At 43.4% G+C, this 23,793-nt stretch overlaps 1 protein-coding gene across 2 annotated transcripts in view; it reads right to left on the reverse strand.

Annotated features, from left to right (window-relative positions):
• Positions 1-23,793, reverse strand: part of CRMP1 (collapsin response mediator protein 1) — a 51,944-nt gene that overhangs the window by 22,994 nt on the left and 5,157 nt on the right. For both annotated transcript variants that reach the window (XM_026122006.2, XM_064511455.1), the window contains exons 2-4: positions 11,761-11,849; positions 6,290-6,474; positions 4,162-4,326 (exon numbers count right to left, since the gene is read on the reverse strand). In XM_026122006.2, the coding sequence (XP_025977791.1) occupies positions 4,162-4,326; positions 6,290-6,474; positions 11,761-11,849 (439 nt within the window). The remainder of the gene's footprint in view (positions 1-4,161; positions 4,327-6,289; positions 6,475-11,760; positions 11,850-23,793) is intronic.

The raw sequence follows: 23,793 nt of genomic DNA on the forward strand, positions 1-23,793 counted from the left end.
ATGATAACTGTGCTTCCTAGGGCAGAAGGAAAAAGAGAGCTGTTCATGTTATTCACACTGGCTGCATTAAAGGAATAAGGTTTCCTGATGAAGATGTAATATTTGCATGACTCTAGACACGCTCGGACATACCCTCAGGCAGAGGGTTTGGTTGTTCATGCTCAGGCAGACAATTTGCTTATTCACAATTTCAAATTTAAAATAACCAAGGATACACTTTACACACAGGATAAAACCTTGAAACAGTCCGTGTTATTGTGTCTTCTTGTTAAGCCAAGGCAGCTCAGGAAGAAATACAGAGCGAGAGTAGGCCTTCCCCCGCTGACGTTCAGGCGGACCCCATCAGCCCTGCCAGCCTCGAGCAGCCACCCGTGCCCCGAGTGCCGCCAGCTGACACAGGCACTGGGGCTGCCAGATCCCCCCAGGATGAGACCTTCGGATGTCGGGCAGAATAACATTTTATTTCCTGTTTCTCATGTTCCCCAGAACCACACCTGGGTTTTACTATGGTCACTCAGCCTATTCCTCATTACGCAGTTTCGATGTACTCCATGTGTTCCTGCTCTGAAGCCTTTAAGCCTGATTGCGCCTTCACTGGGGCCAATACTTACAGCCTCCCTCTGACCAACTGCCACCACCCTAGTGATGTTCAGCACATGTGTCCAACCTGTCTTTGAGGAAAGTTCTGTTTACTCTTCACAAACCACAACTGGACCTCAGAGACACCTTTTTGCATGTTTGACTATGCATGCATGAGGCAACGGGAGACATGTCCGGGTTAGTCCAAGGTATGCAAACCAGCCCGTATGATAGCAAGCGGCTGGATTGTCTTGTATACATCTCTCTGTGAGCAAAGAGCTAGGTTACATGTTGCTCTCCCTTATCCACCGAGATCTAGCCAAAAGTAATTAATTTAATCACAGTCCCACAGGAAATATGGCAGTTTTCTCTGGGTACTCTGGTTGGAAGACATACTTCTATCCAAGTAATATAAATTCTCTCCCCTTTTCTCTTGTTGCCTTTGTATCTTCTTAGGCCCTTTTCTGACCTTGATGAAAGGAGTATGAGTTTTGCTCCCACTCAAATGAATGTTCTCCCTGAAGTCAGTGAGAGTAGAAGTGATCCCAGAAGGGATCCCATCATGGGATCTTAAGCTGCTTCTTTATTTACAGTTCCTACAGTGCAGAAGCAGACTACTCTAATCTGATGTGAACCTGTGCTCCTGGCTACCACATCAGATACACACAAAGTAGAAGGGCATCTCACCAGCTGCCTTTACAGCTAACAGGAGAGACAGTTTAAACTGTCCTGTCTTGCAAATAGAGTCCTTTTATAGGATACCAATATAAAATAAAATCAGTACACATATATAGATATCCAAGATTAGATTCTCTGCCTAATGCTTATGTATAATCCCTCAATATAGCCACTAGAAGAATTATGTGGAGCTAGAGAAGGTCTGGTCCACTACTGATTTAACTTAATGCTTAATATTTGTTTCATACTACATTTTTTTTATGTCATAGGTGGGTGCTTGTTCTCAGTGCCAGGAGCCCTTGGCAGAATCCTCTCCAAATTTCAGGCAAGGCTACAAGTGTTTTTGAACAGTGACAAAGCACAGTAGTTAGAGGAATCAGTGAGCTTTCTGCATCAGCAGAATTCAGGGCTGTTGCTCCTTTACATATATGTGAGATTCACAGTCACAGATGGACTGCTGAAAATTTACAAGCCTGAATCTTTTATGATCAACATTTGGTTCTACAAAATCTCCAAGCCCTTCTAAAGCCTTTCTCCTTAAATTAGCTTTGTATTGATTTAAAACTGATTAATTGCTCAATTATAACTCATGACAAGGGCATCTCAGCAGCAGCTTGGTGAGCTCCCCTGTGATTCATGCTGAGGCAGTACTAGGCATGCTCAACATTGAAACGTGATTAACTCAGCCCTGTACTTGGCTAAATAACCCACCAGACAATCAGCGGAAAACAAATTCAATCCAGATTCGCAGCTGATGAAAACCAGTGTCTCTCTCTCCATTGACATCAAGACCGACATCTGGCCCAAATGTTTCCAATTATCAACAGATATTATCCATTAATTTGAAAGCTCCTGCCATGTTGAAATATTTCCTATTGTGCTTGTGCTTTCTTACCCTCCCTTACTTTGTGTTTCCTAACACATGAGAGTAATTTACATTGACTGGTTGGAGCCATACTGCAGCATCCATGAGAACGAAGGTGACCTCCTAATGCTATTCCCATCAAAGAGCCACTGAGGACCCCATCACACATCCTTGGTCAGGAACCAAAGAACAGATCCCTGCTTCCCCTGAAGAGTGAAAGGCAGCTCAGATTTCTATTGAAAACTCACATTTCAATAGCTGGAGAAAACTATTAACCCAACTGTCTGCATCAGGATTTTAATGTAAGCCCTCAGGCACATTTGGGAGTGCTGAACCATCTGTGATCTCTGAGCTCTGGAAAATAACAGCCTACCTTTGAAACAAGCCGCAGTATCCTTTCTTGATAGCCCATTCAGCTAATTCACAGTGGTGTATCCGTGTTATCAAAGTTGATAACAGGGGAATAGCACAAATTTGGCACCAGCAATGTTGACAGATGTCATCACCTTGAAAAAATCACCTATATTATGAAGACCTATGCAAGACCAGCTACCATTTGTCCAAGGTATACATAATCTTGCTGATTGAAGTGTTTTGTTGCCTAAAATCTGATTATATAGCAAATGTACTGTTACCATGCTGAAATACAGGATGAATTCTTATATGTGACTGTACTTCAGTAGTATCTCAGCGAACAACTGCCCACTCAAAAGATCAGTTTTTACTTTGTTTTTCTACCTTGACAGTACATTTTTATATACAGAGGATTTTCAAATCTAACTCATCACTAGCCCTACACCTTGCAAAGGATGCTGCTTACACCTAACTTAGACTTCCCAACACAAGGATCATTCTGATTTGCCCATGGTACAGTCTCAGAAAATATTTACTAGTTAATATCCATAAATTTTCAAAGAACTTATGAAGCAAAAAATGCTTGAAAAGATATGTCTCTGGACAGAAAATCCATGCTAGCAGGCAGAATTTTAAGGAGCTAGACCAAAATTATTATTCTCTGAAGGCTAGATTCCACTGCCCACACATAGGTATCTGCTGCTACTGCCATACAATAGATATTCACACTGAGCTGGCAAGTGTGGAACAGGATTTCTGGGAGGGTTTATCTACGCTATTCCGGACTGGTAGCTGGAGTCCAGATAGGATAACCCGCGGCATCTCACGTGACAGTAGTTAACTGAACTGAATCAAGCCCATAAGTGTCTTAAATAGATTCCCAAATAAGCGACCTGGTTTCTCTAAGTCTTGACACAAAGCATTTTCTAGTAACTTCGGGGAAAGCCACAGGAGACCAAGCACTTGAGAAAATCAGGACAGTTTTTCAATATTAGGAACCTAATTTTAGGCTGTCTTTTTTTTAACATCTTGAACCCATTTTCAAAATCTAACCATGTTTTATAATAATTTCTAGTCTAAGCATGTAAAGTACCCTTAGCCACTGCTGATAAATGAGCAATAGCCTGTGATGCTAGTTTTTCAGACATGTGATGATCTGGCCCTTGATATCTGGGCTTAGCTCGAGACAGCTAAATGGGCAGATTCCAGTCTAGCTAAAATTTGAACTGCTACCTTTATATGTCTCATTCTCTCCAATCATCAAATGGAGGATCTGAGGTGACTGTGCTGATTACCCTAAATGTTGATCTCTGAGTTTTATCTTCCAATAAAACCTAACTATGCAGTGCCTGAACCTTGCACAGTTATTTCCACGGGCACAAGCAAGTGTGAAGTAACTACTTCTATCTGACAACATAAATGTCTCAGTTTTCCTTGCCTATATTGGCAAATGCATTCCCTCCAGTGGCCTTGCTGCTGATTCTCACTAATTCACAAGCTCTTAGGTCCATTTCACACAGCAACAAATGAATACAAAAGTTCAAGGCAATGCAGAATTTTGGCCAGCACACCTTGTACCTGTGCCTTTCTTTTCTAGATGATGTATCCATTAAAATACTTCAAAATTTGACCTCCGTATGACATTTCAATAAAAACACAAATACTGGTCATTTTCATTCACTAACCTTTGTCTTGCACCAGTATTTCCAGCTCTTCTCGAATCCCATCATACCAGCTAGTGATGTCCACATGGAGGGAGTAATCACAACAGGATTTGGTGTCAGCTGCCTCGTGCCACTTTTCAAAGGAGGTCAGTAAACTTGATCCAGGCTCTGGGAGCACATGGTCAACTGAAAAAGAAATTCAGTGTCCATTACTCAGAGTACTTACTGGTCATAGTTCTTGGGTGCCTGTAACCAGTCTTCCAGCTTCCAGGACAAAACAGCATTCCTTAGAGGCAGTTTGTGTGCACACTGTGATTTCAGGCTGTTAGCCTCATCCTGCTGTCTTAGGTGTAGCAGATTTTGTGGAACAGGCTGTACTAAAGCTGAGCCCGGCAACCTGTTTGGTGCACAATCAGTAGACATACAAGGGTAGATTTAAACACCCCACAGTTTAGGGAAAATTTGCTCTTCCTTTTACTCTTCTGTAACAAACCACAAGTTCTGAGCTCATCCGCATTTATTGGCGGATGTGTTTATGTATTTCATAGTTAGGATTATTATTAACCAGTGCCTCACAGCCACTGAATTGGCCCACTCAGCCTTACCAATAAATCAATGGAGGTGTTGCATGCTTTCTCAGCAGACAGAATTGGGAATAGAGCTAAGTGTTTGAGCAGAGAAGATGTAAAGCACAAACACTCAGCCACACTACATGGCAGATTGACTGTGCTGAAACTATGCATCTTAGTTGTCTTAAGGCTTGCTGCGTCTGGTGTTCCCACTAAGTTGAATGACATAAAGTAAAGACAGGATTACTCATGCATATATATAGTTATCATTTGACAGGGCTGGGTCAAAAGGAAGTAAGAAAACACAGTAAGGGCTTACTGGTGGTGTCTGCAAACATTATATTGCACAAGTGGATGTATGAGCTTCAGGCTTTTGATTAAGCAGCATCCAGTCGTGATCAGGATAACCACTGTAAGGTTTAAGCACTACACATCAAGAAACAAACCAAAAGCACAACTCTTAAAGTGTTATCCAGCAAGAAAAATCTTTTTCAGCATCTTCACTGATGCAGGCATACTTAACTGCATGAGCAGCTAAGTGCCAGTTTGCCAGCAAAGCAGTAAGTTTTGCAGTGATTGCATTGGAGCTCCTATTTAAAACAGTATCACAAATGTGAGCCACAAAGAGAACAGAAAGAGAGTAGAGGGGAAATTACTGATCTTCTGCCATCTTTGCTGAAATTATACTGTACAATGTGGTGCATTAGCTTCAAAGTGAATTTGTTTATCCACACAGAGAAGATGGTAATGGAAGACTTCAATCTCTACGTTGGCTATAAAGACACATGAAGCCTCAACTGAAGAACATTAACTGAAAATATTTTTAACAAAAGTAATGAAGAGCAGCATATTTTGTGCTTATTGCCAGAAATCCTTTCACATACTTGCTCAGTAGCATATAACACCACCCAGGAAAAGTAGCCACATCTCTTAATTCAGTGGGAGAAAAACCTTACTGGGCAGCTCCTCTGCACGAGGAAGCAATGGCACCGGAACTACTCCCTCACAAAGTCTTAACCAGGCCAAGCAAACTCTGGGAGGAAAGAGATGAATCTTGTTCTGCAATCTGATATGCAGAAGATGTTAAACAACAAGAAATACTTCTCCCTTCCACCAAAAAGGATCTTCCTCCAGGACATCTCCACTTTGGACTTCCTCAATTCCTAGTCCCATACCCAATTTCATAAATAAGCACCTTGTCATTTCCATAGCCTCTGAAGTGTCACTAAGTAAGAACAAAACAACTTTATCAGATTTGTTGTCTCATATAGGTATAGCACTAACTATATTGTTTTTTAAAAAATTCCTAAGAGTAGATATAGTATTCCTCATACTTGTTCTGAATTTAAGAGGGAAATCCAAGAGACATTTTCCCATGCTGCTGCTTCTTTCTGAGGGTAGGTTCATCTTCAGGTCAACTCTGGAGCCATAACAATCTCAAATTTCATAATGCCCAGAAAATTGCACCCATTGGAGAAGACCCCAGAAAATCTATACGAAACTTCCTGTAGCTACCACTTCCCCGCAAGTGCTACCTGAGCTTCCACCCGGGGTGGGAAGAGAGCATTTCTAGTACTCACTGATCATGGTGGTGCCTCCTGCTAGTGCTGCTTTTGTGCCTTGATAGAAGTCATCAACTGCAGTCATTCCTTGGTAGGGCTTTTGCAGGTAAGTGTTGACATCTATTCCCCCAGGAATAACCATGCGCCCATTAGCCTCTATGGTCTTGACTCCTCCAGGAACAATGAGATTTTCTCCTATTTGCCTAGGCAGTAAGGAAAGGCAATATTATTTTCCTTAAACAAAGCAGCACAGGAGACCGAAGCTATTTGAGGCATTTAGGGCAGAGGAACTATGGGGCCATACAAGAGGCAGAAAGAACTGGGAACATGAAGGAGAGGGAGAACTCAAATACACGCTCTGGCTGCTCTGCACTGCGCTGGCAGAACAAAGTGTTTGCAAACCTGCTTAGCTGGTCCCTGGGCTCTGGCTGCTTTGTGCTGCTCTAGTGGCCAGTAAAGAAGCTATAATGCACCAGTCATAAAAACAGTATTTTTTACACACTTCAGGGTGAGACTTAAGTGTCCTATTTTTAAACAATTACAGACATCTATAGCTAACATTCTCTTGGGGGCTCCGGTTTTGTATATTAAGTTCTTAAACAAAAACTGAAAAACAGAGGTCACAATGATGGCAGGCTGGCATTGTAACTATATGGTAGAATCACAGTGCACGTCAGAAGTTATAATTACCTTGTGACCAGCCAATGCAAATTTACCCTTAAAAAGAAATCTACATTTTCTAAAATACAGAAATACATATTTGAGACCCAAACACTTCTATTCTTCTGTGTCAGAGATCCTTCATCCTCCTCTTACAGTTAAAACTTAGTGAAATGTCCTGCATAACAGTATAGCAATAATGTTAATTAACTGTTGTCATCTTTTTTCCTTGTTTTCTGAAACAACATTTTTTTACTATCAAAAATACTAGTCTGTCTCCCAAGGTGATATCAAGCAAACCCTGGACACTTACAAAGAAAATACTCTTAGTGTTCATGGACCCACCTCAGGGTAAATTAACTTCTAACTTTAAATCACATCATTACATTTTTTATGTCTTCTTCACATGGTTTCCTGTCAAATAGGAAAAGATATGGTTGTGTGTGGAAGCCGTATCCCTGCGCTGCTACACTAAGGTATAGGTATGAGGTATATATATCGGTATATATATAAGGTATACTAAGGTATATTTGGGGATAGAGCTACCTCTAAGATAGTTAAAGTTCATTTAGATAGTTATCTCATGTTACTGACACACAGTCTATGTCTTCATTTCCTTTCGTCTGGGATAAAATAACATTTATCCACAGCTAAATAAACACCCCAGACATCTGAGATGCTGAAGCTGTTTCTCCTATATTAAAATGCAACTCCCACCTACAGAGTAAGGCACAGCAGCTGATTAACAGCCAATTGCAACAAGCTAAAACAGAAAAGGAATATAACCGTTAATTAAAACCAGTGAAAATAACAGGGAAAATTATTCATATTGGAATTTAGCCAAACCACCAGAGTTAATAAATAGTCCCAAGAGGTCAAGAATTTGTTTCATATCCTATGCAAAAATGTCACCTCCAGCAGCTTGGCTCCCCCAGCGCTTTGGGTTTTGGCTGGAGGGAAGAACAGCCACTCAATTAGCACGCTCCCCTGCAGTATCAGACTTGTGGGCTCGGCCGCTCAGTGCTGAGCAAATCCAAAAGCGGTTAGCTAGTGGGATCTGACAATATCACAGCATGAAGCTGAACAACTCCATGTCTAACGTCTAATACTCATCGACACATATTGCACCGGGAGCATGTCATAACCCGTTTACAGCGATGAGGAGTGCTAATGGTACGGTGACAAACAGGGAACTCATGCGTATGCAAAACCCAGAAGCACATCAAATTGCACAAACAAATTGCAAGAGCCTCTTCCGCTGCTAAAATCTGAGTTGCAAGGACCTACCATAGGGCACTCCAACCCAAGATCAGTGGGCAGATTGATAGTTGGAATAAATTTATGTGGCCCCATGGACAGTAATGGTGCTACACTAATGTCCATTAGTTGAATCCCTCCCTAAAATTTTAATCAGAACAATTCCTGAAGCTCTGTAGAGTGTTTGTGTGACCAAAAAAAAAAAAAACAAACTGAAAGTGGAAAAAAAATTCTATTACCCATCTCCTTTAAATACAATGTTAAAACTGAAACAGCACTCTGAGGACTACCACACCTTCTGAAAATAACAATATTAAAGAAAACCTACACAAAAATATAAATGTGATTCACTTTTATTTTCTTCCACAATAACTATCTACCAGTGTATCTGGTGACTGGGGAAGTCACCCCTGCTGAACTGTCGTGTGGCCAAATGGTCTTCAAGGATGCTGCTGTGCTACGGCCTGGCAGGAGCCAGCCTCATCGCTTGCCTTCGCATCAAGATTTAGCCTGGGAGAAGGCTGATCTTCACCAACATCCACGGTGGCTTTTTCTCCGTCCGACTAGGGCACAGAGGAAGAGGCAATGTGTCAGGACTCCTGAATTGCTCACTCATTAATAAGTGTGTGTTGTAAGCACGGGTTTCAGTTACTGGTGGGTGAAAAACGCGATAGTGCAGATCGCTGTATTCTAGGCACAGTATCTATAATTGAGTTGGTTTTCTGATGCACCAACTAGCACTTAGCAAACTAGAAAACTCAGACTCACAGAAAGTTGATACAGTCTCTAATCTCCAGTAAAACTGGTAAATTCTGTCGTATACAAGCTATGTAAAACTTAATGGAAAGATCAAGCTTCTGCTCTTCATAAGCTTAACTTCATGAAGCTGAAAAATCCCCCCGGCAGTCCGTGGAGCTATTTCAGCTGTTATCAGGGTACCCGCAAAGGCCCAGGTCCCTCAGGCGGGTTGCCGCGGGCTCGGCTCTGGAGCCCCAGCCCCAGGCGCCCCCCCGCACGCTCCTTAGCCCACCCCAGTCCGGACTGACCCGACCCTCTCTCTTGGCGGGGACACAGCCAGCACCAGCCAGCGTGCCCTCCCGCTTGGCACAGAGATCGGGCCTCGTTTCCTCATGTGGATAACAAAGGCCAGACAGATGTAGGCAAAATCTATTATTTATGTACCAATGGCAATTTAAATTACTAAATATCTAAATTACTATTTAGATACCAAAGAACTGCTTCTCAGCTGCCGCCTGACTGCACAGAGCTTACGTTTCAGCTAGCAAAAATGCACATGCACCAATTCTGCCTTGTACCTAGGGAGCCACTTTGAGCCTTGATAGGCAGGAAAAAAAGGTCTATCTTATATATTCCTCCAAAGCTATAGATACTCTTCAAATACATTAAAGATTATGTGTGCATTCATCTCTGCAGAATAATCTGTCAGTACACAGACTATAGAAAACCCTCCTTTACCTCATTAGTCTGTAAGAGAAACCCAATCCTCTATTTTCCAATTAGTTTCCACTGCAGAATAAGAAGTTAAACCCAGATCTTCTGTATCCCAGCGAAACAGCCACACCATTACCTATTCCAGGCTGAGTGGTTTAGTGTCTGTTCCATTTTGTGGAAAGTATTACATATATTATCAGCAGGATCTACAGCTGGAGAGTTAGGGCAGCATCTGAAATGTGAATGGCTGCGGTTCAAGATCCTGCTCCAAAGGATCTTAAGCAACATTTAACAACTATGTTAAATATTCAGACACAATGGGCAGTTCTAGCAGGAGAGACTAAAAGAGACCAACCCTAGGAAACACAGCACTTTCCCGGACTCCAGAATTTATCCTCTGAACCAGGCACAGGTAGGACTCAAACTCGTCTCACAGCCGGGTAACCTCACAACTTAGGCACAGAGTGTCTTCTTACACAATTCACACAGGAAACTCTCAGGTCATCTAAATCCAGGAAACCAGTCACAACTCCAGATATTGAACAGTGAATTTGCTTCTTTATGCAAAGACACAGACATTTAAAAAATTAAGGTCTTGTCCCTGTATTCATTATTAATATTTGTTATCTCTGAGATACACCCTGGAGGTATAGATCCACACAGGGGTTTCAGAGGGAGTCTATGCACTTAACAGAGGGCCGCTAAATGGCAGGGCACCTGAAAGCTTGTCATTGCTAACGTAGCAAGAACCAATGCAAGTACTCTTCTGGAATGAAGGCCAAAAATTCACATCAGTTTCAGACTCAAAGCATCTCATGCACTTAGTTGTTAAATCCAATCTGATGCTTCCAAATGATAATTCAAAATGTGCATCTGACCAAACAAAAACAGAGAAAAACTCAACTAAAACACCTACGAGAGAGAATGCAACATGGTTGATTGTTGCTGTTAAAAAAAGAAAGAAGAGGATGTTCAGAAGTTTTGTGCCTTCTCCAGTTAAAACAATATGTGCCTTTCACCATTTCTGCAATGCATGTAACACTACATCAGGAAAACCAGAGCGAAGCATTAAAAAGAAAACTGCATAGTCCTTGGAAACAAGTATTTACATTTCTTCTGTTATAATAACCTGAATCATGAATGATGCAAATAGGCATGGACATATAAAGAAGCAGACTTTTAATCTAATGATATCTGCTTAGGAAAAGCAGTTCTGAAAACAAACAGGTAATGAATTATTTACTAGATAATCGTAATTATGTTTCTGGGCATTAAATTGCAGCCTCTGGAGACCAGACTTGATTAGGTCACTAATGAAAAGCTTGGCAGCCAAAAAGAAGGCTTCGAACCTTGTGTACACCATAATGCTTGTACACACTGCATAACCCAGCAAAACTAGGAGGCCCTCATCTCCACCAGCTCAGGGGAGGACCAGTAAAGCTAGATGAACAGACATCTCTGTTACTGTTTCCCCAGCTATCAGTAACATGTTATTTCATACTTACCTAAGGAATAATTTCCCAGATCCTGTATTTTATATATCAGTAGGATTCTCTTTCTAATTTTGCAAAGATTAAAGATCAAATACCCTTTTCCAAGCAAGAAAAGGCACATGTGAGCAATGCACACAGAACATAGTGTGCTTAGGAATTCACCACCGAGGAAACTAAGAAGGAGTCAGTCCCCATCAGCACTGTGTAACACACGGCATGCTTCTGCGGCACACAATCCTGTACGGCACGGCTGCATCTAACCCAGCTTAGGTGTGCGGAAAAAATGCAGTAATGAGCCTCCTGCCATGCACAGACTCAGAAAATATCCATCATCCTTACCATTACCTCTTGTATTGAGAGATCCTACTTGCCTGCCTATGCTTGACTATCTTGAAGAAGTTGTTCAGAGAGTGAGGACCTTCAACTTACAGTAAAGGAATTTTTTGCTTATCTAATCTTAGCAAAGATAAAACGGCAGGATTTCATAATTAAACACTCCACTACTATCACCCCACATCAAGAAGTAACCAGGATGCTGGCTGCAAGCTTTCATGTCGGCACCATCAAGAAATCACATTAGTCTATACTAATAGGCATGCAAAAAAGTTCAATATTTAAAAAACCAACTTTATAAGTCCATCTTCCAGGTATATGTCTGCATAGAAGGAGTGGTCATCATTGATAATTCTTCCACCTTTAATGAGTAGTCGATCACTCTGGGGGGAAAAAAAAGGAAGAAATGTGGTTTTGTTGAAATAAACATAACAATGTTATGATGACACCAAATTGGTGATGACACCAAATATAATATACAAAGCCATTGACATCAAAGCACTCATTCTATAGATCCGTGTCACAGATTCAGGCGGGTACATACACAGTGGAGGGGAAAACCATAGCTTCACTGAGTGTTTCTAACCGGCTTTTGGGAAACAATGGTCATCACAGTAGCCTTTTCTTCAAAGCAGAATTTATTGCACATAGAAATAATTTCTGATCTTGACATCCTGCTACACCCCCTTTTTACCACCGCCTTATTGTACAGAGGCCAAAAACGGAAAAGAACCCACCACCACCACCACCCAGAATAAACTGCTTAACACTGAAACGGCCAAGATTGATTCACTTGGGACTCTTATCACCCCCAGAGCAGTAACAGAGCTCGGATGGGAAGGGACAAGGGCCGAAGAGGCTGCTGAGCTCTGTAGTGCAGAAATCCTTGGCTGTGGACAAGCCAGCACAGTAGGATCTGCTTAGCTGTTCCCCAGAGCAGCCAAGATGCACAGCCCACAGCTCGCATATCCTCTACTGTGTTATGGAGACACAACAGAAAATCTAGGCTCTAGCTGGCCATTTCTGCATGGAGATTGAGGGCATGAAGAATGAATTAGTGCCTGATTTGTGATTCATGCAGATGCACTTCAAAGCATATTAATTAGGTAGGTTGGGGGGGGCAGCCTGTACTGAGGCTTCCCACTCCGTTTCTTATCCACACCATCAATGAGGAGGGGAGAGCAGTCTCCAAAGACAGGTTTACCTGAAATATCATACGATCAGAGCGAGCTACGGTGTCCTGGTATTTTCTGTAGTGTCACTAAGCAAAAAATTTGTTCTGTGAGGAACTGTTCGAACATCAAGTCTGCTGGGACACTGTTCACAACAATCATCTGTTTTTGTTTTTCTTAATTCCAGTGGTTACACTGGGTTAGCAAAAACATGCATTTTACAGAAAGCAAATTTTACCACTGCATATTCCTGAGAACCAATATTTGAGTTGCCTCTTTCAGGAAGTCACACTGGAAATGCCTGTACCCTACCACCTACCCAGAGACAAGGAAAGCCTGTAACTTCAATACATAATATTTTTGGAAAGGCTTTCATCAAGTGACTGCGACTGCTGAGAAGCTCTAAAGCAGTCAGAACCTTCTTTTCTCATTCATATAGAAAAAAAAAAGCTATTTTTTGCAAATTATTTCCTTTGCTCCCCAAACAATAACTAAGAATCTCCATTTTGTCCCATGTTTTACAGTCCTCACTCCAGACTCGATTCTTCGTTTAATTCCAGGATGACTCATGACTCATATAAAGCATGTGTGTCTCAAGTTCCCAGTTTAGAAAACAATTAAACAAGTTGTTATGTTTCCCCATCTATAAAACCAGGACAACGATACAGAGCTCCTTTGAAAGCTATAGATAAAAAACACTAAGTCAGAGTTAGGGGTATTACAACAGTCTTTCTTCAGCGTAACTTTTCAGTTATAAGCCTAATGTTGAACATCTACTTTAATTTCAGCTTGTACTTCAGCGTTTTGCAGGTTCAAAGCCTTTATAGCTGTCTATATCACTCTAGAAAACAGAGAAGGGACAAACCAGCCATCTTTTATAAAGACATTTTAAATACAATGCCTGAGGAAAGAGCATGTACACAGAAGGTTTGAAGCACTTGGTGTGCTGAAGCAGCGAGGTGAACCTGGGGGGGGAACAGGGCCAGACCTACAGTGAAACATGCCCCTGGGACCTGCCGTTAAAGGATGGGGACACGTGCAAGTCCTCGATCTGGATTTTGCCATCCCAGGCTCCGTGTTTTCTCCCCAGCCACTCCACTGTCACTTGTAATTGCAGGATTTGTGAATCAGCAGCCTGAAAGGTAATGAATTATTCTGCCATGTGCTGGCAGTTGCATCTCCTCACCATGATGATTCACTACACTGCCTGCTGACCTGCGGAGACCACCATCCTGTGGGCTCTTTTTCAGCTTGTCCAGTTGCCTCCCGTAACATTAATACTGCCCAACTCCAAGGAGGCAAAAACTCATTGACATGGGCAGGGGATGTTACCAGGCCACTGCATCTGCCACCGCTAATGAGTCAAAAAATCCACACACTCATCAAGATGCTTCACATTTTTTTCTTTCAAAACAGGAGATGCATAATGAATACAAACAAATGTAACAGGCTGGGAAAATAAGAAAAACTAAAGTAAAGCAGAAATGCAACCCCAGAAGGATAAGTGGAGAAAAAAGAATTTTATATATGATTTTCATATATGAATATAAGTGGCAGAAGCAGGTATTACGGGAAAACTCTGGTAGTATTCTATTGTGAGAGCAGCCAAAGGTGCCAGAATAATCTGAAACTAAAAAGGATGCAAACCCAATTTCAAGGAAACACTCAGTTACATGAGTTATCCATTAAATTAAGCCTCACTTACAGTTTATAAAGGAGGACTGAACATTTAGCTAGAAAGACAAGCACGCTTCAGAATTTCAGAGGTTCTTAGAAATTCCAGCAGAGAAAAAGATTGTACTTTGGCGATTTTCAACATTCAATTCTTGACATCTCCCCACTCAGAACAAAATAAAAACCTTGCAGAATTTTTGCATGAGGGAGCAGGTCCGAATCTGAGATGGCCTGTGGCTGCCCCCGCTCCGGAACAGGGAGCCGTGGGAGACGAGGCTGCCAGCGACCGGCAACGCGGGAAGCCCCCGGCTCCCGGGCTGCTCCGCAGGTAGCCTGCCAAGCCACCAGGCAGGCGAGCTGCCAGGCAGGTTTCTGTGGAGCCTTGCCCAGCTTTCGTCAGGACTTGATAAGTGTGGAAACATCTCTGACACACATTTCAGTTCTAGTGAATCAGCAAATCCTGAAGAAAAACCGTTTTGCTGGAACTTTTCCCGACCAGCTCATTTTAGGAGCATCTATAGGACGTGTTACAGATTGCTACAAGCCAGGAGTACAAGCAAAGCGGGATATGTTTACACAGATGGTGCTGATGGACACAAGCAACCCAGGCTGGCTTTCAGTGCCCCATGGACACCTTGCTGTGCCCAAGCAAACAGCCCTGGCTTATCCACCCTGCTCGAGCTCAGAGGTGGCTTGTCTCTAGCCAGAGCAGAGGTACCAAATGTCTGCATGCATCTATCCATATGGATGCATTTCCATTAGTGTGCTGGAAAAAATAATACAATCATAACTGAATAACAGTGAGGCAAACAATTTGATGAATTCCTTTTGAAATAAACCTCCCTCTAAAGCCCAGCCAGCATATGAATAAACAACCCCTTCCATATGCTAAGCACAGGCTTCAGGCACAGACAGAGCCGAAGCCTAAATGCAAAGAGACTCTGCCATCGTGCACCGCTGCTACGTCAGCCGGGGCCAGGATGCTTCTCATACTCAGGTCGCCTGTACTTGCTTCAGTGAAATCCTGGACAGAAATCCGGACACATATATGGTCTGCAAAGTAGGTCAGACTCCCTAGACGTGCAGCCTGCCTGTGCATGGTCAGGGGCCATTTATTATTTACCAGGGGCCTGATGTCAGGCAGGCTGCTTGGAGTTTCCTTACCAAGTGCTGAATGTCCAGAAAAACTAGAGACCAAAGTCCTCTTCTCCCTGACAATATTTGAGGTTGGAGAGGAGGACAGCCACACTCTGGAGCACCCCTGGGAAAGAAGGGGGAGGGAGCGGGGAGCTGAAGCTCATGAATTAATCATGCAGTGCTGGACCGTATTTCCCCTTCCAGGCTGTAAATCCCTCGAGGCAGGGCGTTTCTTTGCCTAGCTCGCAGACGTGCAGGGCCCCAGCCATTAGCATGACCGCTGGGTGCTCTCACGCTAGAAACAGCACCACACTCATAACTCAGGAGCTGACGAGTGTAAACCTTCATAGGGTTGCTTGCGCCATCGTAATCTGCTAACACGCCTCAGCTACCTGTGCCCTGGCTCCTGAGCCTCAAGGGCTCCCTAGGAAGTTTTTGGAGTAGGGAGGTTCAGTGAGGTGCCGTCTGGCCTCCCCTCTCGGCAAAGCAAGGCCAGCAGCGCCTAGCGCAAGCGGCTGCCAGCCAGAGCCGAGCGCAGGCTCTTCCCGTGCAAGCCCAGGAAAGCTGCCGAGACCCACTCCTCCCTCCAGCCGCCGAGGACAGATAGTGGGAACACAGCTAAACAGAGAGGCGATATCACACTGAACATATAAAGCAAGCAATTTATTGGGTGCCAGGACCGCCCTACGGATAAAACCCTGCTCTCGTGGGCACGGGGGGTGTGGAAAGCACCCGTGAAACCCGTGCAACTGCTCAGCGCTCCCTGAGGAGTGTCGGAGGCAAGACACGTCCCCTCCGCCTATCCCTGCCTGCGATGCTGCAGCCGCATCCACGCGAAGCCGTTTGCTTCCGGCCACGACAGAGCATCTGCACGACGCGCGATGCCTGCCTGCTGCCTCCCGCAGCTCCATCTTACGAGCCGGCACCTCGCGGCTCAGCGATACGGCACTTCCTCCTCCCCGCAGCCGCCCGCCTCCGAACCCTGCGCGCTGCGTCGCTGGCGGTGCTTCGCTAATCGCAGCCCAGCTTCTCCCGCTTAATCTGGCAGCAAAGCCACAGAGCTTAGCCCGCGACATGACAGCAGCGTTCACGGCAGCAGAAGGCCGGGCCGCAAACCCGGCGTCGCTTGCCGCAGGAGAAGGGGCTGCCGGCGGCACCGCGCCGCGGCTCTTCCCCGCTCCCCACCATCGTCCGCCTGACAGCGCCGGCGGCCCCAAGCGCTCTAAGCTGGCCACGGACGCGGTCTGCACAAATCCCGTTCTACTGTGCATTTTCAAGTCAGCTCCGCTCAGCTCTTGTGAACTACGTCCACATTTTCACCTACTCTCAAACGGTAAAAAGCCCAGCGGAGGCAAGCACGAGCTCTGAACCGACCCGTCAGATGACCACAGTCTGAACCCCACTGCGGGCCTGAATTTGACACTGGCCCTCTACAATTACACCTCAACCCAAATTCCTTTCATCAGTAAAGCACTCAGCTCTGGGTTATTCGAAAATATGATCCAAATGTTTGATTGAAATGCTAGAGTAACCACAACTACTGAGAAATTTAAAATCATTCATTTTTGCATTCACCTTTTCCACTCGGAGCTACAAGTATTTAAAAATACTACACTCAACAAAATGCAAATACATTTTTTTACAGATGCAATTGTCAATGGGCTTCTAGAACTACTGAAAAGCACAGTAACAGCAGAAACAAAGCAGCCACCTTCTGAAACAAGATTTAGTGAACAAATACAATTGCAAACTGGTGCATCATGACAAAACATAATGCACCACACACTGTGGTAAAACACACAGCTCTGTAGTATCAAAATCCATTATGCTGCATTTGCACGCACTTTTCAGAGAAAACCACACCCCTGTTATACAAGATGGAGCTTGAAAAAAAGAGAGAAAGAATTTGCTCTATCTATTCTAGCTATACAAAAATATTCAATGAGATTGCAAGAGTGATGCTTTTATAAAATAGCAGTATCTGTCCAGACTGCAACTGTGATATATACTATTATATTTTTGCTTTTCTTCCATTAATGGAATGGCTATCTATAACGTCTCCAGATCTAAATCAAGCCATCTTAATTAACTATAGTTTGCTTTGAAATTTACTTTAACTACAACAAAATTCACATAACATACCCAGCAGATGGGTCTAAGTATTGCTTCATTCTTGGATTTGAACTTTCACTATTGCTGCAGTTGCAGCCATTGCTAGCTGAGAAGACCTTTACAGCACTGATTTTTCAGGCTGTAAAGGAGGAGGAAACACTCTCAGAAGTAATTTCATCCTTTGCATAATTCTAAGGATTCACTAGAACATACCATTGTCCTTAGATCTCCAGAGTAACAATGTGTGTATTCTCTAAAATCCAGATTAGCCAATGGCCCTGAAGATAAGTACAGATTCTACACTAAACAGCAGTTAGAAACCAGCTGAAATTCCAAATCCACCCATATTTCCAGTTCTCTGCCTATAAATATGTGTGGTTAGAAGATGCCCTATTAAATGTAGTAGATACAAGAAGGCATTAGGCAATGTTACTACACAGCCTGCCAAGGCATTCATCTTTACTTTTTTAGCATTTGAGAGGTAGGATCCTTTGCTGCTAAGTCTTCAAAAAGGCCACTAAGAGTTAGGACAGACATGGCATCCCCATTTAGAGGGAAAGCTTAAAAGCCACGGGCTGGTGTTTGCGTTCTCCTCAGTTACCAAAATCTCAGTACGAACATTTGCTAGAGAACAGTTTTTCAAAGGCAAAATCCCACTAAAGGAGAGTAGAGGTTGACATTCAGAATCCTTTTGTGCTTCTGCACATTCTTTCTTGCACAGTTATTTCCCTTACTAAACAAGAGATTTAAAAGAGATTTCTTTTGCTCATATATTTGGTTGTCTGTTGTCAGACCTGGCCAGATTCAGAACCAGATGTGCTACAATACAATTATGCTACCTTGGTGTTGGCAATGTACTTGCAAGTAAGGATCATTTTTTAACTTAATGGCAAAGGAAGAAAGACATCGTTCCCAAGAGGAATGTTTGCTTAAAATCCTTCTCATAAGGATCAAAGACAGCTATAAATGAGATTTCATAAAGTGCTACCTGCTTATAGATCTGTTTTTAATCAGCGCTGTCCTTCTGCTGGAATCCTCATGTCTAGGTTACTCTCCATAGCAAATAATTTTTAGCTAGGGTGATGCTTGAATCAACTCAGGGAATTGCTTGTAAATCATTGTACCCTTGAGGCATCATTTCTGCTAGCCCACTAATGGAGACCCCTGCTTTCAAGAACCTTTTTTTAACAAGGGCATTCTTATATACAGCAATTCATTTAGGAAGGATTATGTTGATTGTAGTTATGTTGTATCTTGGTCTGTAGCCAATGTATTTGTTCCTGTTTATTCATTTAAAGGATTTGATGTTCCTTTTGTTTCCCCTTTGGAGACCTCGCTTTTTATTCAGCTAGAAATTTCACTCGTTAATCATACAATCTAAAAGGGTTACTCCTACAGCTACAAAGTCCTTGGGGTTTTCTTCTCTTTAAATGTCATCTTTGCTTTGTTTTTAGAATAGCAGTACAACGGACACCTTATTAATGACAATATTCACTGGCACCAGGAGGAGTTTCACCAAAGTATGGACTGGAGGGTTGAACCCGTTGCATTGGGTATCAATATACTGATCTGTGGGGTTACACCCAGGTTATGTCAATTAGAACTGATTTCAAAACCTTAAGTTAAACTTAAGTTAAACTTGGAGGGGAAAATATAACAATTCAGCAAAGCTAGCTGCATGAGCCACTGAATCGAAGACTGGTTTTATCTAAGCTCTACTCAGAAACCTGCATCAGGTTACCAGGATGCACCAGTCAGCGGCTTTACACGTGGATGGAATTTGGCTCAGAGCATAAGGAGTAGGAACTCGTTTTTTGGCAGAGGAGCTGGATGCAAGAGAAACAGAATACTGGAAAATATTTTTGATTAACATGTTAGAAATGGTAATTCATGATCAACTAAATGCAGTGGATATAGATACACATTGTATGCACTTAGACACTTTTTACTGTCATGTTGCTTCGCAGACCAACTTTTTCTTCAAGTCACAGCAAGTCACTACGCTTGCTGCTCCACCTCCCAGCACTGGTCCATGAACCACTCTTCTGCAGCCTCTTTGCTGAGCACTGTGTGTCGTTCTCTAGCAAGCCACACACAGGGTGGCCTAAGGTCATCCTCTTTACTTGTGTCCTCACTGTGACACCAAGGAAAAGATTTTACACAGAATGTAGATTTTACTGAAATCGATTAAGACATTTTTTACTCATTACATACATAAGAACTGAGGCCCATAAACCTCATCCGGACACATCCTACAGTTCTAAACTTCAGCTTGTGACAAATGCATCAAGTGACAAGGAAAAGTAAACCTGAAGTATCGCTGTCCCAAGGGACAATGCCACTATCTTTACATGCATCAAGATTAGACACCTGCAAATTTTCCTGCTCATCTCAGGTCCATCTCTCTCATATCTACAAAAGTAGCAAGGAATTTATCCCAAATTAATTTTCACAATGCCTGGGAAGAGGGAGATTCAGACCTCCTGAACAACCACCTCACTGCATCAATTGTCTTCCCAGATAGCAACTGTTCCCTTTCCAAAACTGCATGGCTTCCAGCAAAATGCAGTTCAGTTCCCACTGGTAGTAACCATGATGCACTGGCGTGCGCAGCTAAGGGCACTGACTGACAAACTTGCTGTGGCAGTTAAAAATCACTGCCCTGAACTGTTCTTTCTGTCCCTCTGCCAAAGGTTTCAATCTCCATAGAAATGTCACTGAAAAGACCTACTGTGAGTGTAATTTAAGACACCAGACTTCTCATGGAAGAGAAACAAGGGCACACTCTCCCGTAGAAAAAGGAAAGAAAAAGCCTTATCACAGAATCATAAAAACAGTGGTTGGAAGTCTAACCTGCTGCTTGATGTAGGACTATTGCCAGCACTAGATCAGGTCCAGCTGAGTCCTCAAAACCTGTAAGATGGAGATCTCACAGCTTTCCTGGATACTCATTCCAGTGTTGTAGTGCTGACTCTCCTAAAGCTGCAATTTACGACCACTGCACCATGTGTCACCAACACATGCCACTGCCAAGAGGAGCTTGATTCCCTCATCTTTGTGAGCCCCCTTCAAGAAGACACTGAACAAGCCCCGGTCCCTCACTCTCTCCTTGCACACCGTGTGCTGCAGGCTCTGCAGCATTTGATAGCTCTTGTCGGCACCATCTCCATTTTCCCAGCAACTCTCTGAGAGAGGGAAGGAGCAGGAGAGGTGGCAACTCCTTGAACTACAAGAGTGAGAAACATCTGATCTCATGTGTCATCACTCTGAGTTACTAGGTCCTGGTGAGACGTTCTTCTAGATATACTTGGTTCCGAAGAGCTAGTCCATCTGACTGAGTATCCTAGGGGATTCAGCAGAGCAAGAACAGTATGGGACGATATTTTTAACCAACTCCTGCTATTTATTAAGTGAATGACTTCTACTGAACCAGCTAAAGCATCTCCAGAGCTGCCAGGCTCAAGTGCAGTACAATACACTACATGAATTCACAAATGCTCAGAGCAGAAAGGTAAACAGAGAATGACCAAGTCTCTTAAACAGGTACTGATGGAAAAGAAGGAACTTTGTGTATTAAGCTTTGTGTATTCAAGAGCTGGAAGTGATCTACAAATTATAGGCCTATGTGTTTTAAAACAGAGCAAATGTCAAGATAAATCCTGCACCGACATACGAGAAATTCTAAAATTGTCTTAGAGTGAGAAAATTTTACCATGCCCAGCACGAAGGAGGCTTTCCAAACACTTTCAGCAAGTCACACACCAGTCTGTATGTAGCTTCATATAGTTAAATAAAGGTAGGTGAAAAAATAGCATGGTGATGGGAGATATGGAATAGACCCATACTCAAATCAGGACTTAAATTCCCCATTCCTGGTATTTATTCACTATGCCTCAGATTTCTAGGAAATGTCACCCTTGGTGTCCAAAGTGAATTAGCTGAAAAACTGGCTGCTCACGCGTTGCTGGTGTTTCACAGCAGCACACTTTACATTACCCCAGCACTTTACTCAGACCAAACAGAACAAACATTTACCTGTCTTGACCTCATGTAGTGAGCTTGAGAGCAATGTGTCTCACACAGGAAAAATCCAGACCAGTGCTTTCTCCCCCCTCTCAAAGTATTCTGCTATGTTCAGCTGAAGCTTGCTTACTTCTTAGCTCTCTTCATGTCAATCAATCCAAAAGGCTCCAACTAAAATTATTCACTGTGCCCACTCCTCTGAATTTCTCCACCCTCTCTTCATTTTTCCGCATCTGCTGCTTCTTCTTATAGAGTTCCAATTCTTCTCTTTACTTTCTGAGCTCAATAGTGAGACCCTTCCTCTGTTACATGTCATCTTTGGGCTCTCTGTCTCCCCATGTCTTACAGTCTGCCAGCTCAGGACCCAGCACCTCCTTCCCCCATTCAAGCGCCAACTCTTGGACCATTCCCAGAAATACCATTCCCTTCTCTTCCCTTCTCTTCCATATCCCTCCTTGCATTTGCATTTGGCTATTTTCCCTTTGCACAGTAGAGTAGTCTTCACACCTCCTCTTCACTGAGCTCACTCTGACTATGTTTTAATGGTTGCAATCACTGTTGGAACTAACAAGTCCTGTAAAGTACATTTTGCGTTCCACATGCTTTCTTTATGTGTCTTCCGTATGTAGTATAATTCTGAGTTCATCTGGGCTGAGGCCTTATCTTAAATGCCTGAAAAACTACCAAAACACAAAAAGCAAAAAAATATGCAACGAATATTTCAGAGTCATCCCCAGCATTGGTTCCCCATAACATATAGGAGAGGTGTAATAGCAAAACTAAAAGCAATGGGAATGCATCTGGTCTTCATGAGAGCATGGCTGCAGAACTGATGCACAAAGGATTGCGACCTTGTGCAGAAAAAGACCTCAGAAATGGTTATGATGGCTGGCTGTCCTGCAGGTACTGAGCAAGACACTTCTGCAGATACATTGTTGGCCATCCTTTCTCCTTATATACCATGCCCTCCCCACCTAGTACTCCTGAACCAGGGAGGTGAGACCCCCCCCACCAAGGACTTCAACACAGTGCAGAGGGTGTGACCAGAAGTGCTTACACTTCTTGCTTCAGCATGTCATTATTTTACATCACCCAGAAGTTTTCTTGGTGCTTCAAAGACAAAGACAGCAGCTCTTCCCAAAGTAGTTACAGTGAAAGGAGCCCGATTTCTCCGGTCTGACTCACAGCTGAATAGCACCTTACAGTAGAGGAGTCCTGGGGCTTAGCCAACACCAGGTCAGGATGCTGGGTGGGACAGAGAGAGAAGTCAGAGGGGAAGGAGGGGAGTCACAAACAGGGCAAATTGCAAGATGTGAATTTTCAGGGGCTGAAATGAAAAGCACAAGCAGATTTGGCACATGAGAGCAGGGAGCTGGTCTGTGCAAACAGGGGCCCATCTGGCACACAGTGTCTCTGTTGTCCTAGACACTTCTAGGAGAAATGGGAGAAGGGAATCGAGCCGCCTCAGGGAGGAAGGGGTGAAGGGGGGATCAGCCAGCCATTGCTGATAGCCTGAAGGGGTCAGGAGGTGAGGCAAGGTCAGAGCTGAAACCTTCCCTGACTTCTTCCTTCCCAAAATTCCTGGTGCTGCACACCTGACCCCCAGCAAACTCCCAGAGGGAAGTGTTAGCTAATCCTGACTGCAGAGACTGCCTTTGCATGGACGTACTTCCTAAAGCAGTCCTGTTTGGCTGTCAGTGTGCTGACCGCAGTCTGTTGAAGACCCCGCTGCCAGCCAAAGCTGGCCTAGCATCAGATGCTGTGCGCCATTTTCCTTGTACGCTCGGGAGGCCTCCTGGACCCTATGTGAGGAAGGCAGGTTTAGTATGTGAAAATCCACAGCCAAATATCAGTACACAGGACACCATCAAAAATGAGTTTCATACTATTTCAATTAGAAATCTCTTTTTTAATACGTATATTTTATACATATTATATAAATATTTCAATGAGCCCAGGGGCTGGTGTAGATCCAAAAAGCAGGAGTTGGGGGAACATTAAGCGCAGAATCAAATGATATTTTTATATGATTTGGTCCTTGCTGTTGTAGTTACATAACTTTACAGAGCTATCACATTTACTGAGAGCCCACCAGTCTTGAAGCTGCCATGTGTTTCCTTAGTGGCAGGATAAAATATCTGATTTACCGCACTGGAATAGGGCTCTCAGAACATGCAGACAGATCCTGTGGGCTGTCCTGGGATGCGAA

This window comes from Dromaius novaehollandiae, chromosome 4, assembly GCF_036370855.1.
Source record: "Dromaius novaehollandiae isolate bDroNov1 chromosome 4, bDroNov1.hap1, whole genome shotgun sequence".
Classification (NCBI taxonomy): domain Eukaryota; kingdom Metazoa; phylum Chordata; class Aves; order Casuariiformes; family Dromaiidae; genus Dromaius; species Dromaius novaehollandiae.